The sequence below is a fragment of the Eublepharis macularius genome, chromosome 4, assembly GCF_028583425.1.
Source record: "Eublepharis macularius isolate TG4126 chromosome 4, MPM_Emac_v1.0, whole genome shotgun sequence".
NCBI classification, from domain to species: domain Eukaryota; kingdom Metazoa; phylum Chordata; class Lepidosauria; order Squamata; family Eublepharidae; genus Eublepharis; species Eublepharis macularius.
Window position 1 is genome coordinate 27,396,115 of NC_072793.1, and position 17,545 is coordinate 27,413,659.

General features: G+C 44.5%; 1 protein-coding gene across 7 annotated transcripts in view; it reads left to right on the plus strand.

The window, feature by feature from the left end:
• The window catches only part of TMC6 (transmembrane channel like 6), a 40,452-nt gene that overhangs the window by 1,525 nt on the left and 21,382 nt on the right, over positions 1 to 17,545 (plus strand). For 3 of the 7 annotated variants that reach the window (XM_054977008.1, XM_054977011.1, XM_054977012.1), the window contains exons 2-10: positions 3,859 to 4,129; positions 8,824 to 8,957; positions 10,846 to 10,968; positions 11,159 to 11,317; positions 12,523 to 12,628; positions 12,990 to 13,083; positions 14,568 to 14,822; positions 15,823 to 16,016; positions 16,277 to 16,421. In XM_054977008.1, the coding sequence (XP_054832983.1) occupies positions 4,086 to 4,129; positions 8,824 to 8,957; positions 10,846 to 10,968; positions 11,159 to 11,317; positions 12,523 to 12,628; positions 12,990 to 13,083; positions 14,568 to 14,822; positions 15,823 to 16,016; positions 16,277 to 16,421 (1,254 nt within the window). In that variant the 5' untranslated portion in view covers positions 3,859 to 4,085. Of the gene's footprint in view, positions 1 to 3,210; positions 3,516 to 3,858; positions 4,130 to 4,731; positions 4,799 to 8,823; positions 8,958 to 10,845; positions 10,969 to 11,158; positions 11,318 to 12,522; positions 12,629 to 12,989; positions 13,084 to 14,567; positions 14,823 to 15,822; positions 16,017 to 16,276; positions 16,422 to 17,545 lie in introns of those variants that run through there. The other 4 variants (XR_008596860.1, XM_054977006.1, XM_054977007.1 and 1 more) reach the window with 3 other exon arrangements.

Sequence of the window (17,545 nt, forward strand, 5' to 3'; positions counted from 1 at the left end):
GGGACCTCCTCCAGTTCTCTCCAAGATGTCATTGGTGTCACACAACCCATATTGATTGGCAGGGGATTAGCTCAAACTTAAGCCTCAAGAACAATCGGTTGTAGCAGGGAAGAGTGCTTCCAAATTATGCCATGACCTTTTGACAATAAGAGGGCTGGTTATTTTCTCCTTTTTAGGGTTTCTGCCTGATGGTTGAATAGTCCCTGACCAACAACTGTCTGTATGGTTGATTGCCAAGGAATGCTTCATTATAACATGGTGACAAAAAATCTGACTTTGGGCCCCATAGGGCTGTTTCAGATGTAATGGATGTCCTACGGACAGCCCTTGCATGGAGAAGGAAAGCATGAAACTGTGCACAGATACTTATGTGACAATTGCTTATGTTTTTGATTCTTTTTCTCTGTGTTGGGAAGATGTGGGAAGACGCAGCTGATCAGAGATTCACAGATTCCCTATTCCATGCACACAAAGGGATGCATGCATACACGTACAAATGTTATGCATAATGATGTATATCAGGTATACTTTTTTCTATACAGAAAAGTTGCTCTGTAAAGAAAGTCATATAATAGATCTAACCCAATTCACTCTCTGCCTAAACTTGCTGCAGAGTAGATGGGTGAAGCACTGTGAATTTCTTGCTCCTGGGGGCTGGGAGGAGGAATTTGCTCTGTTTAACTCCTGTTTAGCTCTGTTTAACTCCTTCATGTCCAGCTGTGACGAGGCCAGCTAGAATTATCCCTCCTTTTTATGAGACTTCCAGTCTGCATGATGAGGTTGTTCATGAACTTTGCAGGGAATAAAACTGGATGCAGCTCTTCTCATCAAAAGCCATGCACAATCTAGTCTTTCTTTACCTCCAACAGAACAAAACAAAGGGTGGGGGAATTGCTTCTCTGTGGTTTGGCTTGAGTTGGCACTACTTCCAAAATACAAAAACAGCACAATTGATCACTAACATGTGCAAAATACCCTTTTACATGTGCATACCTTTGAAAGTGTCCATTGCCTAGTTTAATGAATGTAACATAAAAACTGACCAGGGGGAAATCCTTCTTGAGGGTCCAAGACAGTACTACAATAAGAGTGGGGGATAGAAACAGTTTCTGGGAGGTGAAGGATTTGCAGAAGTTAGAAACATTTCCAGGAATTAGACTGAGGGAGATGGGTTGGCTATTTGCTTGGCTGCAATAAGAAGTTGACAATCTGTTGGGCTGATGCCAAAACAGGACAAAGCCATTTAATTCACATGGTGGGGGGAGCGTAGAGGGAAGGGGGTGGGTTGACAGCCCGGACTAGGCAAACAAATGCCTTTTGTTTGCCTCATGGGCTGGGCCTCTGCATTCTGGCAAGGAATAAAGGGGAGTAAGGCTTAGCACTTGAGGTCTGCTTCATTACTGTTCATGCAATTCAAATGCAAGTTGAAGGGCAACGATGCGCTAATCTGAACGTTTTTGAAGTGGATGAAGAAATGCCAAATGATTCAGAAAGCAGCACTTTCAAAGAAAAGGAGACATTGGTTTATTGTTATTTAGCGCATTATCCTTCCCTTCCTCTAAGGAGGTCATGGTTCTATCCTCCTCCATTTCATCCACACAACAATCCTGTGAGGTAGGATAGGCTGAAAGCCGATGATTGGCCCAGATCACCTGGGAAATTTCATAGCAAGCAGAGATTTCAATGGTCTTAGACTGGAGTAAGTCTTTTTAGGATTGCACAGCTTATATGAGGTGGACGGGGCAGGGGGAGGAATGGCTCCAGTATAATAAAAGACTAGAAGAAAAAGAAGGCAGGACAAATTTAACTACAGGATTTAAAAGGTTAAAAGTAATAAAGGCAGAAGTTTGGGTTTCTAGCTGTGAGGTTAACTGATCAGTGGAAGAAGTACCTCAGACAAGAAAACTCCCAGCATTGTTTCTTGGCAGTTCACATAAATACTTGCCACAAATTATTAGACTCCATAGTTTTAAAGGGTTTGGGGCTAATCAACGTTATGTAGGAAAATGGAGGCATCTGGGCCATCTCCAGGTAGGGTTGTCATCCTCCATCTCCAGGTAGGATTGTCATCCTTCAGGTGGGGGCTGGATTTCTCCTGGAATGACAACTGATCTCTGTACGGGAGATCAGTTCTGGAGACAATGACATCTTTGGAGGGTGGACTCCATGGCATCACATTCCTGCTAAGCTCCCTCTACTCCCCACGTTCTGCCCCTGAATCTCCAGGAATTTCCCAACTTGGAGTTGGCAACCCTAGTTCCAGAGGGTGGCAAGCTCAGCCATTTGCCATGCCCAAAGTTTGGCAAAGGATCCACAGCTCCCAACAGCACCACTATTCTGATTTTGCACAAAGATTATTACAGGTGATGTGAGAGAATTCTAAAGTCAGCATGTTTTGCTACTTTTATGTTAAGAGAGCATACTTTTATCTCTTTTAAAGATTTGTTCCCTGTTCTTCTATTAGTAGAATAGTAGTCAGGGTGGCTTACAACGAAGTTAAAAAACAGAAAATACAAAACTTCACATTACAATCAGAATTGTAAAAATAGCAGCATGCAACATTAAAATGTGCAGTAAACCATCCACGCCAATAAAAGCAGTAAAATCTCAAAAGCATTATCATAAAGCCAGCAAAATAAATTCTGAAGCAAGCTGAAAGGACACCAGTATGGCACAGTTCACTGCTGCTAAAAGATCCCTAGAAATGTGATTTCAGAAAGCCTTGTGTGAGGGGACAAGAAATTCCCAAGGCTGAGGGGCCACAGTTGAGAAGCTCCCGCCTCAGGGTATGATTCTAAGGATCCTCAAACGACTGGAGCTAGTACTGTCCTGAGCTGTTGTTAGAACCATCAGATTATCATTTCAAAAACAAAGGACAAAACAATCACTTTGCTTCTTTTGCGTTGTTGATGCAGGATTGTGAAATAAAACGTCCGACAAAAAAAACCCAACAGCAAGAACCATGTTGCAACTTTTGCTGAACCGAATCTTAGAGGAAAGTGAAAAAGTGACAGCCTAGGCTGAATTTAGTGTCTCCCTGGCTCGAAACGCCCGCTCTACTGTCCAGACAGGCGTCCTTAGACTTTATCTTATGTAAAGCCTGTTACAGGCACCCAATCACTTTCCTAGTTCATGCTCTGCAAGCCCTCCCAAGTAGTTTCGGCTCTCTTCTTGTAACCTGCAAACAGATGGTGGCGAGAAGAGGTTTCCTGTCAGCCAGGAAGCGCCAGTTGCCCTGTTTGCTTGCAGTTAAGGGCCTGAAGCGAGTGAAGCGTTCATGAGGGAGATCTTTACCAGAGTGGGGAATAAGCCATGCTCCCCCCACCTCTAAGAATGCAAGGGCTAGGCTCGCCTTGTGCTCTGAAGCCACACAGCTTTTGTGCCTCCAACTGCAAAAAGCCTTATCTCCCTGGCAACATACGGAGAGGGTTGTTTAGCGAAGACTGAGGATCAAAAGAAACTTTCGCCTGGGATAAACTCTGCTGGTGTCCAGTCTGGATGAAAAGCATCTGTAGGTAAACTCCGTGGCCTCCCCGTGTCCCTCCAGTTTTATTCCCAGAAATGTAGGACGTTCCTCTCTGTTTTCCCACCCAAAGGGCGGGAAGCGCACAGGCCTGGAACTAGCAGCTGTGTTTGCATTATCTGAGCGTCGAAATGCCGAGCAAGGTTCCTGCGCCACCATCCTGAATTGGAGCCTTTGTCTGGACTTTGCTTCCTTCCTCTTCCTAGGGCTTTGTTCACAGCTGACTGGGCAGCTGTTGCGAGATGCAAACGTGGTCTTTTGTAATAAGTCCCGCAAGAGGAGATGGTGGAGAGGTGTTTATAGTATTTCATTCTTTCTCTTTATGTTCCTTGTAGCAGATAGACTTAAATGTTGCCCTGGCTTCCCGCTGCTGATTTTCTGGCCCTGGAAGTGAACGGAAAGTCAAATCGGTTGCCTTGACCTCAAAGCCTCATACGTTTGGTGTGATGAGGCCAAACAGTTCTCAGAGAAGTAATACAATGTGGAATTCCGATGCCTGCAACTGAGAAATGAAGAGAGACACGAGCTGATAGGCAAGAGGTTGTGGATCTGAGAATTCAGGATGGCCCACACACTGACCTTCACCTTTGGCCCTGAGAATGGCAGGTGAGTGTTACAGTTTAATATATATTTGATGCTAAAGCGACATTCCCTCTGTTTTAAAGCATGTTTTAAATTGTGCTTCATGAGCATAAACAAGCCCTGAAACTGATATATATGTAGCCCAGGGCATTTCGATTGCTTGAGAAACCTGAAAATGAAAAAAGCTACTCTTCTGTCCTTTAAAATGGGGGAGTCATAGCATAACTCCAGGTTGTTAAGACATAAGAGAGCTGAAAAGTGGTACACACATGGCGGTACATGCCCTCATGGTGGTGGAGAATGCCCTCAAATCATAGCTGACTTATGGTAACCCTTGGTGGGGTTTTCAAGGCAATTTATTCGTTTGCTCTTGCCTGCCTCAGCAACTCTGGTCTTTGATGGAGGTCTCCAATCCAATTACTAACCAAGACTGACTCTGCTTAGCTTCTGAGATCAGATGAGATCAGGCTCACCTGGGCTATCCGGGTCAGGGCCAGATGCCCTAATAACTAGGGGACGTTTCATTCGTCAGTCTGTTTCACGTGGAAAACCGTTTGCACCCCCAAGTGGTTATCTACATTAACTAGAAAACTGAGATTTGGTACACAGATAGCCTGCCCATTTACTACAGAAGTCAGCCATGGAAACTTCGGGGTGCCTCATACTAGAAATGAAGACAAATGACAAGAAAAGGTTAGCCTGCTTCTGTGTCACCTAGAAAGCTGTAATTTAGTAAGATGCACCAAGTACTAGAAAAAATTGCTCAGTCCAGATAATTCTAAAATGCTGTTGGTTGGTGGTGATGGAGGAGTTTGAATTTAGCCTACCCTGGATGGATTTATACCCACCCCCCTGCAGGAGCAGGTTCACAACTTGGGGATGCTTTTAGATCACCTTCTATGGATAGAGAGATACCCACACTGCATGATTTTAAGATCTTGTCATGCCTGGTGGATCTCCTGGCAGGCAAAGAAGAAGGTAGTTTCAAATGGCTGCAGGCCAGGAGCCGTAAGTTAATACATCAATTAAACTAGCTCTGATCCTTCCTCAAGAAGGAAGGTCTGACCAGGGTGACCCATGTCCTTGTCACTTAGCCTACTGTAACGTGCTCCGTGCAGAGCTGCCTTTGAAGTTTGTCTGGAAACTTAATTTTGTTCAAAATGTGGTTAATACAGGAAACACATTCTGCTGGTGCTTAAGCAGCCTCCCTGCCTCTCCGTTAGTTTCTGGGCTCAAATCAAGGTGTTGCTGTTGACCTTTAAAGCCCTAATGGCATGTTGTTGTTTTTTTTACTGACTTGTGTAAGCTGTCTTGAGCAGGATTTGTAAGAGGCCACATAGAAATATTGTAAATAAATAAAAAAGCAGTCTGGGAAGAGGATAATTTAAGGACTCTTCTTGGGAGATTTTTATAGCCTCTTCTTCGTTGGAGGTTTTAAGCAGAGGCTAGATGGCCATCTGACAGCAATGCTGACTCTGTGAATCTAGGCAGATCATGAGAGGGGAGGGCAGGAAGGGTTACATCAGTGCTTCGTTCTCGTGGCCATTTCTTACACGTCTAGGGTAATGCTGATCATCACTTTGGGGCCAGGAAGTCATTTTCTCCAGGCCAGTTTAGCCAAGGATCCTGGAGGGGTTTTTCTCCCATCTTCTGGACATGGAGCAGGGGTCACTGGGGGTGTGCGGGGGCGGGGGGAGGTGTGGATTTCCTGCATTGTGCAGGGGGTTGGACTAGATGACCCTGGAGGTACCTTCCAACTCTGTGATTCTATTCTATGATTCTGTGACTAGCTGCTAACATAGGAACTTGCCTGAGCTTAACAACTGCCATTGCATGCAGGGCCAGCACCAGAATACCTTGAGATGGAGCAGGTGCTGTGGCCCATGGATTCTGGCAAGGCCCTGTGCTGCTGCCCTCCCACCCACATCCCCTACCAGACATCTGTGTGCCCTTCCCCCACCCACCCACTTGCTTGCAAGCCTTCACTCTCTGTGCTTCCAGCCACACATTCTGCCCAGCTCCACTGGGGTAAGAGCACATGTGTGTCTGGGAGTGTGAGCGGTGGAAGGACTTGCCAGTGAGCAGGTGGGGAAATGACCATAAGAGGGGCATGCAGATGAGTGGGCAGAGGCATACATTGGGGCATTGTGGTGGTCAAGAGAGGGGTGTCGGGTACTCTCTGCCTTGGGTCCCCAAAACATGGGAACGCTGCACTGTCTGCCCAGGGTCCCCAAAACGTGGAACTGATCCTGAGCACAAGCCCTGCGTTGTGTCCCTCACACATTTAGTGAGGGGCAGGGAGTAGGAGGGATAGGACTCTTGGGGTTATGCATTTTACTTTTAGCCTGGTATTGTATCTCCAGTAATAATGCATTATTGATTGTTTGATGGGAAGTGTGTAATGCAATGATGGTACTACAGTGTTAGCGTGTGTTCCTGTCATTTTGAGATTTTCAGAGTATTAAGACGCTGAGTGTTATATCTAAAAGTCTGGATATTCCTCTCTTCCATTGCCTGACTGTTTGATGAAAAAGGAAAACAAAGTCTATTACTGAAACAGATAACAATTACTGCCACAGTTTCTGCAGTACAAATAGTAAAGTTTTGTGTTGGGAGCCTGGAAATACAAGATTCATAAGCTCTGAGAAGGAGCTGGAAATGGTACATACAGATTTAATTAATCCTTCTTCCATATTAGACTTCTCAGAGCTCTTTTCAGCTCTACAGTCTGGTATTTAATTGAATACGTTGCCTAAAGTTGGGAATCTTTGGTTTCTTATTGAAGGCAGAGTAGCCTGGTAGGTACAGCTAAACATGAGCATGTGTACTATTCAAGAATAAGATTACATGGAGTCTACTTTATCTTAAGTAAGGAAATAGTAGTCATATAGCCCAGGTGAGCCTGATCTCATCAGTTCTCAGAAGCTAAGCAGCGTCAGCCTTGGTTAGTAATTGAATGGAAGATCTCCAACAAAGACCACAGTTGCAGAGGCAGGAAATGGCAAACTACCTCTGTTAGTCCCTTGCCATGAAAACCCCACCAGGGGTCGCCATAAGTCAGCTATGATTTGAAGGCTTTCCACCACCATTACAAGAAACTACACTTTGGATAGGAAAAAGTAGAAACAGCTGTCATGGAACAGCCAGACCCTGAAGACAGCTTTGACTCCTCTGGTGAAGAACAGCTGGATTCCGTGCCTATCAGCCAACAAACAGCTGCATCTGAGCAATCAGATGAGGAGTCACAGGTAGGAGGTGTTGAGGTGTGTATTTTGTCCTCCCAACTGGAGGACAAGTGGGAGGACAACAGTTCAGGGTTAGCCAGTTGCACTATCCCCAGGTCTGCAAGAGCAGGTGCAGGGTGGACATACAGGTCCAATGCTGGTCAGCACACCTCAGAGCTCAGCACCGGCAAGCAGTTGCAGAGGAAGGAGGGGCATCATCAAAGAAGAAGTGAAGTCGCTGTCGCAGGCATGACGTAGGACTCACAGTGTATAAAAGTATGAGGGAGGGGCCCTTCGGCGTGGCTTCAACATGTTCCCTGAACATGGTCTCACTGCTACTGTCAGACTTGCTTTCTTGGAAAACTGACCTTGGCCTGTTTAGACAATTCTTGGGCGATTGACAGACTCTGTTTATTCTACTCTGGCATCCTGCCTCTGGTGCGCTACCTCTGATAAGCCAGCTCCCGTTATCTGTCTAAGTTAACCCTGCAGGTGCTGAAGCAGAACAACAGCGTTCTAAACTAATTTTCTAAGCTGGGATGCCAGAAGATGCAGGAGATGCATCCTGCTGTCATTGCTATAAGATGGAGAAGAAGAGTGAGGAAGGGAAGGTGAAGATGGAAGTCCCTAAGGGTATCAATCTGCAGTTCAAAGTAGAGAGCAAAGATTGACAGACCCTTGACCTGTCCATCTTGCTGGCTGTCTCATTGTCCTCTGAAACCTGAGACAGCATAAAGTCCTCCACTTTCATCATGTATATGTTCACACACATCTCTAGCACTGCAATCAGTTCTCATGGGCTTTACAGATATTTTATGTTCCACTCTTGTGCCCATCCTGCATTCCTACTTAAAACATAGTCAGCTAAAGACCCTTATTCAGAGACCCAGGAGAAGCATGTAAACACATTTGCAAGTCTTGTATTGTGGCCTAAATAGATTAGGAGGATTGGTCCTTCCAGTTATAAGAGCAAGGGCACCATACTTGCAGAATGATTCATTGAACCAACTCATACTTCCTGTCTTCTTCTAGTACACTTGGGTCTCAGGATCTCTCACTTTTCATTCAAACAAAAAAAGATCTTAACACTTTTCATTGCTGAGGAAAGCTTCAAAAACTAGAAATACTCATGTGTTGTATGCAGATCTTGATGGGACATAAGAACTCCCAAGGCTGAGAAGGCATACAGCCTGGTAAGATTTCTTCCCTGCTTAGGCTTTTGCTTTATATATGGCTGCTTCCACACACGTTGGATAATCCACTTTCAATACTCTTTAGTGAACATTGGGAACTGCTTTTCCATGTGCAGAACAAAAAATCCACTTCCAAAGGATTGCTAAAGTGCCTTGAAAGTGCATTATTCAACGTGTGTGGAAACGGCCTATGTCTGACGCCAAGATGATCTCGTGTGAATCCACTGAAAGATGGAAAGCTTTCATCTTGGACAGTCTGCTAGTTGAACGGATCTGAATGCTGGTCCTCTCATTCCTGCAGCCAGGCCCCAAGTCCCTATGATGAAGGAGCTGTGCACGACTCCTTCCACCAGCTAATCCAGGAGCAAAGCTGGCTGGCTGAACGGGAGATGGTGGAGATGGAGGAGATGACAAATGTGGCTTCCAGAGGAAGAGGTGAGTCTGGGTTGTGTATGTGCAAGGTAGTTTTCCACGACTGTGCTTTTCTTCATAAGCTGCCGTTTGTTGCAGAGACAGACAGAAAGAAGAAAGAAGAAAATGTTTCTAATGCACACCCTGACTTGATTCTCACTTCCCCCACTTACAAAGTCAGGGTGGCAGTCGTTTCGTATTGTAAACCATTATCCTGCTGTTGGATTGTTTTTCCCTCTGCAGACTAGGCACCAAAGCAAAGTGCAAATTACCATTGAGAGTTTGATCTTTTCGACCCTACTTCTACATAATGAACGTAGAATGAGAACAAAGCATGCTTTTTTTTTTGCATTTAATTTGCAAACAAAAGCCAGTCATTTTATACCGTTGACTGACCTTCAGTTAATCTGATGGCCTTTCCAGATATTATGCTTACCCCAGGGGAGTGTGACAGTGTCAGTTAATCCTCTAGATGGTATCACCTCAGCAAGTTCTTCCATTGCAAGGGAATCACTGTTCAACTGGTCACAAATTGTCAACAAATCACAGTTCTTGTAATAGCAAACACCTTATAGCTATAACACCCTCTAAGGTGATACTTGCCTTAGTGTAATGGAAGTTGTTGGTTGAGCCTTGGAACATCCCTTACTGGGTAGATTATTTCTTCCCTTCCAGATGCCTAATTTGTTTTCAGTGGCTTTCCTCCGACTCCCCCACACCTCCGACTCACCCACACCAGGGGTCATTTCATAGAAAAAGAGCTGGAGGAACTCATTAGCATAACTCATTAGCATATGTCACACCCCTTGACATCACCAGAAGTGTGTCATGAGCATAACTGATTTGCGTGTGCCACACCCCCTGACATCGCCTATCCTGGCTGTTTTGGACCCAAGGAAGAAAAAAAAGGGGGGGAACCCCACAGACTCAACCTAAACAAGCAGGGGAACAAAAGGGGTTAAGTAACAACTTAAAAGTGTGTGTGTGTGTGTGTGTTAAATATTTAAAAGTATTATAGATGTGCACCATTGTGAATTAAAACAAGTTTAAAACATAAAGCCTGAATGGCAGGCTACATATATATACTAAAACTTGCTAAAACATCTCAAGATACAGATGATGGTACAGTGCAGTGACCAACAGAAATAGACCAAGGTACAGTACAAAACTGACCAGACGCGTTTTGGCCCTTAGGCCTTCCTCAGTGGTCAATTGTAAACAATTTCTGATCAAACACACCCACACATATGGAAACCATATGTATCCATTGTATCTTTACTGCAGATTGATGTAACACACTCATACATTGGAAACCAAGCCTCAGAGTGCAACAATAAATGAAGAGCATTGTGTGAATGCAGTCCTGGGTCTACTGCAATGTTTGCAGTTTATCACACAATACTAGAGCTCTAGATAAAACACCAGGAGCATTGCATGATTGGTTTCCATATGTGTGGGTGTGTGACACTGAGAGATCTCTGTCTTTTGATGCTACACCTCTGAAGATGCCAGTCACAGCTGCTGGCAAAACATCAGGAACTGCAATGCCAAGACCACGGCTATACAGCCCGGAAAATCCACAACAACCATCGTTCTCCGGCCGTGAAAGCCTTCGACAATACAGGTCTAAGATATCTTGATCTATCACCCCAATCTCCAGGCCTTTGGACAAAGCAACACGATGTATTGATGTATGCACATTATTGCATGTAAGGATTTCTGCATGTCATGTGGTAGAATGAAATAGGTGCAGGCAGAAAGCAGCTTGAAAGGTGGCGTTGAAAAATAATTGAAAAAAGGCCAGTGTCTGCTAAGCTAGAGAGTAGGCTGGAGGATCCCAATTCTGACAGGACAGCAAAGGGGAGAGTGGCTGCCTTCAGCCACACAAAGAAACCTGTTTTTCCCTTTCCAGAGAATCTGGCCTATACGGCTTCTCCTGCCCGCCGGAGTGACGCTTGGGAAGCGACAGAGGAACACCCTGGCTTCTCCTCAGCTACGCTGCGCATCCTAGCCAGTATGCCCAGCCGTACAATCGGTAAGTTGAATGAGCCTACAAGAAAGTCCCCTTCGCAGCCTTCATCCCAGTCTAGCTCATTTTACGAGAGAGGCTTTCAGGACAGAGTACAGAATGTGGGGACTGAAAGTTGAGGAGAAGAAACCTTCCTTCTGACAGGCTCCTCATTTCCCCGCCGTCCTCATTGTACTACTTTGCCTTCTGCTTGCAGGTCGCAGTAGAGGAGCCGTCCTCTCCCAGTATTACAACCGCACTGCCAGGCTGCGTCGTAGGAGTGCCCGGGCCCCATTGCAAGAAGTGTCCCGCTCCGCACGGCCAAGCCTCCGGCAGCTTGGAATAGAGCTGGATTCCAGTCACGAGGAAGAGAATAGTAAGTCTGTGAAAAAGCTAGGAAGATGGTGTGTGGTTGTACCTTGTTGCAGCAAGAAGCAGATGGCTTGAAAGGATAGGAAAAATGAGACTCCAATGCCCATACATCTTTGTAGCCTCTCTGGTGGATCAGCATAATAATAATAACAACATTCAATTTATATACTGCCCTTCAGGATGACTTAACACTTACTCAGAGCAGTTTACAAAGTATTTTATTATTATCCCCTCAACAACAAACACCCTGTGAGGGGGGGGTGCTGAGAGAGCTCTGAGAAGCTGTGAGTCTGACCCAAGGTCACCCAGCTGGCTTCAAGTGGAGGAGTGGGGAATCAGACCCAGTTCTCCAGATTAGAGTCCTGTGCTCTTAACCACTACACCACAGTTTGGTGTAGAAATAGCTGGAACCACCCAGTATCATTCATTTTATGTTTTCATACTTAGCCCCTCTCTCCAGATATTAATGGAACATTGCACAAAATGAGCTTTCCTGCCAGTATAGATGGGGTAATTGATGTTTTCAAGTAATGATACCACAAGGTCTGAAATAGCCACTGTCCTTCAACATAGCAGTATCAAGTTATGGACTTCCCTCCTCTCTCAGAGCGGGACCACAAGTGATGCCTGACACAGGTTGGACACTAGTCAGCTTCCCTCAAGTTTTGATGGTAAATGTAGGCATCCTGGTCTTGCAGCTTGACTCTCTGACTGCTGTCCAGTGGACTTTTCAACTGTCACTTGTCCAACATTCCGCCAAGCTGCCTACATTTCCCATCAAAACTTGAGGGAAGCTGGCAAGTGTCCAACCTGTGTCAGGCGTCACTTGTGGTCCCGCTCTCAGACTCTGGCCTGAGACCCTGGAGAGCCACCGCCGGTCATAGTAGACAATACTGACTTTGATGGGCCAATGTTCTGTTTTTGTATAAGGCAGCTTCATGAGTTCTCCTTTGGCAAGAAATTGCACAGGGCCAGCTTCACAATAGTATCATGACAGGGTTCTATTTTCCTGCTTTCAACCTCCATCTCTGTGTGGTATGTTTGAAACTGAGCTGCACTCCAAAATCCAGAGGCGGCAAGATGGCCAACCTTTTGACATTTTTTTTTCTTTCGCTGCCTGAATATCTGAGAAACCTTCACTGAAAATGCTGTTGCTTTTAACTAGTCTGATATCTTCCTTTTTAACTACCAGTGTGCTTCTTTCTCTAGCCAAGCGCAGCCTGCTGGTGAAAGAACTCCAGAGCTTGCCAGCAAATCAACGCGTTAATATGTTGCAAAACATGCCTCTAAGCCTGGCAGAGAAGCGTAGCCTCAGGTGAGTGCTGTTGGGAACATGCGCATCACTTTTTTTGCTCTTCTTGAACAGGAATTCAAACTAAGTTGCAGATGGTTTTGTGCTGGAAATCCATGCAACGAATCTGATTGCCTCCGGAAGCAATTGGAAAATCTGATAAATGTAAAGTTATCTTCCTATTGGCTACTCAGAACCAAAAAGTTATTGAAACTGTAGCTAAATTTTTGTATCTTGCATCTATGAGGCGAGTTGTGTATTTGTAGACTGAGCGCTGGTTGCGTCGAGTGTTTTTGTTAATATGGGTGTAATGCCAATAAGGGGTGCTGCTGCTGCCTCCAGAAGCGCAACTTTTAAAAACTTCTGTCTGTGTTTGGCTTTGTAGGCAGGATTCAAGTGGGCATTCGGGTACCTTGAGGAAACCCAAGACAACAGCTCCCTTGTCACATTGCAGCCGGCTTAAATACTACATCATCATAGTAAGTCTTGAACCCTGTCCCCATACTGCATAGGTTAGGAATAGTTTTCTTTAACCCAACCTGAGAGAAAAACCTGTGCTTAGGCCCAATGCATATCTTGCCAAAACGGAGGCATAACTTCATCCTTATTGAAGATATGCTGCCTCTACCTCCCTCTTTTGCCCAGGGAGCTAAATTTTTTTGGACAATGAAATCATTCCTCATTTTTTGGACAATGAAATCATTCCTCATTTTTCCATACCTCAGCTGTACAAACACTCTAAGCAATCAGATTTAAGAATACATATGTCTTCCGTGTGAGGGAAAAACAGACACGGAGGTCACTAACTTCTGTGGGAAAATGTGGCCTCCTGTACCATTCCTCCTGGAGGAAGTGTCTCTGAAGTTTCTTCTAGGATTGTCACAGTTATTTGGAGAGCCAAAGGAAGAATTTTAGAAGGCTTTGGCTCACTATGCTATTTTTTGGGGCCAGATATGAAGATTCTGTTGATGCCAGCAGGGCTAAAAGGTTGTTCTAACTTTTAAGGACGGTCTTGCCATGTTGTTATACTGAGTAAATAAGCAAGCATTTATTATCAGGACGGTCTTGCCATGTTGTTATACTGAGTAAATAAGCAAGCATTTATTATCAGTCATGATGGTGATAAAAGGTGTGTGTGGAGGTTGGGAGGTGAGGTGGCTCTGGAATAAAGTAGGTCCACAGTGCTCCATAGTTGTTTTGGCAAGAGTTGTCACTTCTGCAACACTTTTTAGGAGCTGCCCAAATGGCAACTGGGCTAGAGTTGCCAACCTCCAGGTGCGTCTGACAGTCTCAGAGAATTACAGATGAACTCTAGGCTACAAAGAAAACAGCTGCTTTGGAGGGTGGGTTCTATGGTATTATACCTCTCTGAACACCCTCCCCAAACCCCTCCCTCCCAGGCGCCACCCCCAAATCTCCAAGGATTTCCCAACCCAAAGTATGTCATAAGCTGGACCCAGAGTGTTCCACAACTGAAGCAGAACTGCCTGTCCTCGTCTTTTATCTTGTATAGGTATGATGGGAAATGGTTGCCAAGGGCAACATCCTCTGCAAAATGGTGTGGCAGCTTACTTTTTGTTATGAGTACTTTAGACCCTGCTTCCATTTTTGAGAATACTTTTTCCAAAGAGATTTAATTGTTATCCCCATAATAGCAAGCTGGTCTGAGGTAAAAGCTATCTAATATTAATGGCTTTTCTCTTGTGCCAAGGGCTTCCTCTTTTTTCACAATACTCTGTCCGTTAGATAATTCTAATTCCCCATTTCAAGAAGGAGACCTAGCAGCTTATCCAAAGCAGCTCAGCAGAGGCCATGACTACATATCTGATAATACTAGACCGCACTAATTTACACTATCCTGCAGAGATCAGGAGGAAGGAGTTCGTTGTTTGGTTCCACATAGTTCAGGTGCTTCTGGCTAACATCTGTTCAACTAAAGAGAATTCTCTTGTTTTCCTTACAGGGGTTCCGAAATCTCTGGTATAGTTTGCTGTCCTTCCTTCATGCTCTCCAGCCCTGGCATTATTCCCTTAAGCAGATCAGTGGTCGCTTTGGATCCAGCATTCTCTCCTATTTCGTGTTCCTCAAGACCTTGCTCATGTTCAATCTCTTTATATTCCTCATCCTGCTAGTCTTTGTGGTTGCCATGCAGGCTGCTTACCCTCCTGCCACACCTAACAACATAACCTTCACAGGTCTTGAGCCCCTTACTGGAGCGGTGAGTATTTCTCAGATGAAGTCAGGCTCTCACTAGCGTCAAGAGATGACTTTCCAGTCATATTGTTCTCTCTCCCCCTTATCTCTGACCTGGACGAGAGGTGTATCCATTATAGGCTTATAGGTCTGTGCTGGATGATATACCTTAGTGCAGCCATGTATCCCAGGAACAATGGAATAGGTTGCTTAACCAATGAACAGTGTGTTTTTTAAAAAATCCAGACAAAACACAGCATATAGTGGAATTCCACACACGTTGGATAATGCACGTTCAATGCACTTTATCAATCGTTTGAGGTGGATTTTTTGTTCCGCACACGAAAAAATCCATTCCAAATGATCTATAAAGAGGACTGGAAGTGCATTATCCAACGTGTGCGGAATCACTCCTTGTGTGAGACAAAGCCTGGGGTGGCCCAGTTTAACCCTCTAAGTCCCATCAGAATGAAATTGGCAATGTATATATGATTTTATTGTTGTGATTAAAAAATACACATTTGTATGTTCATCTCTTATTTTTGTTTTTAACAAGTGATAGGTGAAAGTGTATGAATGGAGAAAAGCACTGTATTTTAGATGATATCAGGATTTCTATAAATTCTATCTGTAGTGTTTTATCTATGAAGGCCCATTTACATGCATAAATCAGCTTGCGTTAAATAAGTGATAAGCATGCATGTGTGAAACAGTCCTATGATGCATCAGGATTTTAGTCCGGTCAGTGGCACCTTAGAGACTAATAAGATTTTCAGAGTGTAAGCTTTCAAAAGTCAGGGTTCCCTTCTCCAGTGGCGTCTGAAGCTCTGACTCTCGAAAGCTTACACTCTGAAAATCTTGTTGGTCTCTAAGGCGCCGCTGGACTAAAAATTCTGCTATTTTACTGTAGACCAACATGGCTACCCACATAACAAGTCCCCTGATGCCACATCTAGGGCCCCCTCCTCTTGCAAGAGTGACTGGTCCCACAGCTGCAGCTATCAATGTCCATCTTCTCTTTGCAGGGCTACTTCAGTCACACGCTGATGTATTATGGCTACTATAGCAATTTCACTCTGAATGATCCATGTGCTTCTAGCTCTAATACCCAACGTTGCCAGCAATCCAGGGATGTCCGTCTGCCGTACAATATGCCATTGGCTTACGTGTTTGCCATTGGGGTCTCCTTTATTGTGACATGCATTCTATTGGTGTACAGGTGAGGTGTATCCCCTACTTGTTTTCCATGGGGTCAAGGCATTTCTCCCTGTCTTTTCCTACAACATTCTGTATCTTCTCAGATAGGACTAGACTATTGCTTCTCATATTGACCTTCACTCTCCACTGCATTTAGAAATTATCTGGGTATCTTATAAATTCTGCATCATGTCTTGATTTTGGCCTCTGCCTGCAAAATATAACTACCCTTTGTCATATAGGTGCCAAAATGTTGATTATTGTCGTATCTTTTCCCTACAGCATGTCTCGTTCCTTTGGAGAAAGCTATCGTGTGGGCAGTGCCTCTGGCGACCTGGCAATTAAAGTCTTTTGTTCATGGGACTACAAGGTGATCCAGGCACGCTCTGTTCGAATTCAGAGTGAAAACATCTGCACTCAACTGAAAGTGAGTAGTAGGCAGAGGAATTCGGGCTGTAGAAGTGAAATTGCCAAGGGCCTCCTTGTGAAAGTGTTGGCTCTCTGGAGGTCGAGTGTCTTAACTCCTGCCCTACTGCAGCACAGATCGTTAATGAGGAGCTACATTGACAAGAAAGAGTTCAGGCCATTATGCCATAATGGTGATATCACTACAAACTGATTGTAGCTTTTCTTTACTTTAATGACACTGCTCATACTGCCACTTCAGCTCTGAACAGTGTCACACTAGAATTAAAATAAAAGAGAATTTATTAATACATAGATCTTTATAATATAAAAATTGAATAGGCCTTAATCAACTGAGAGAGGAACTTGGCAACTGCCAATAAAATCCACCCCTGATAAAAGGAACCTCAAATTGTCCGCTATACATCTAGAGTCCTGGGTATAAGGTTTTATCTATCTCTTGCCACATTGAGCATGTCACAGTCGAATAGACAATATGGAAGAGTGTCTAGTTGACCAGAGCCGCATTGGCACAGAATAAGGCACTTTATTTAGATATCCCAGCTGCTCTCCTGATGGGATGGTATTCAGCCTATGTATAACGTGGAATTGTCAGGAAATCAAAATAAATTGGGAGAGATTGTGGCAATATAAAGCTGAGCATACTCTGTGTGCTCTTATCATAGTACTTTCAAGTGACCTGGAAATTGAGGAAAGAGCTGCTGAAGGTAGTTTTTCACCAGTGTTAGCTCTAAGCTACTGTTTGTGTAGATCTCACCTTCAGAGCAGATTTTCATTCAATCTAAGTCCAGCATTTCTTTGAACTGTCAGATGTAATGGTCTCTGATCATAGATTCCTGTGTTTCTTTTCCCCCAGTTGTATGCTTTATGTTCCCAGCCTTTTGAGGCTTCAGAGATACATCTTTGGTAGGAAAATAAAAAAGAGTCCAGTAGCACCTTTAAGACTAACCAATTTTATTGTAGCATAAGCTTTCGAGAATCACGTTCTCTTCGTCATATGCATGGAGGGCAGAAGGAAACTGGTCAAATATAGAGGAGGAGAGGGGAGGGGAGGGGAGGGGGGAGGAGGAGAGGGGGGATGTAAACAACTCCTTTGATATGGAGATGCAGACAGCTCCTTTTGGT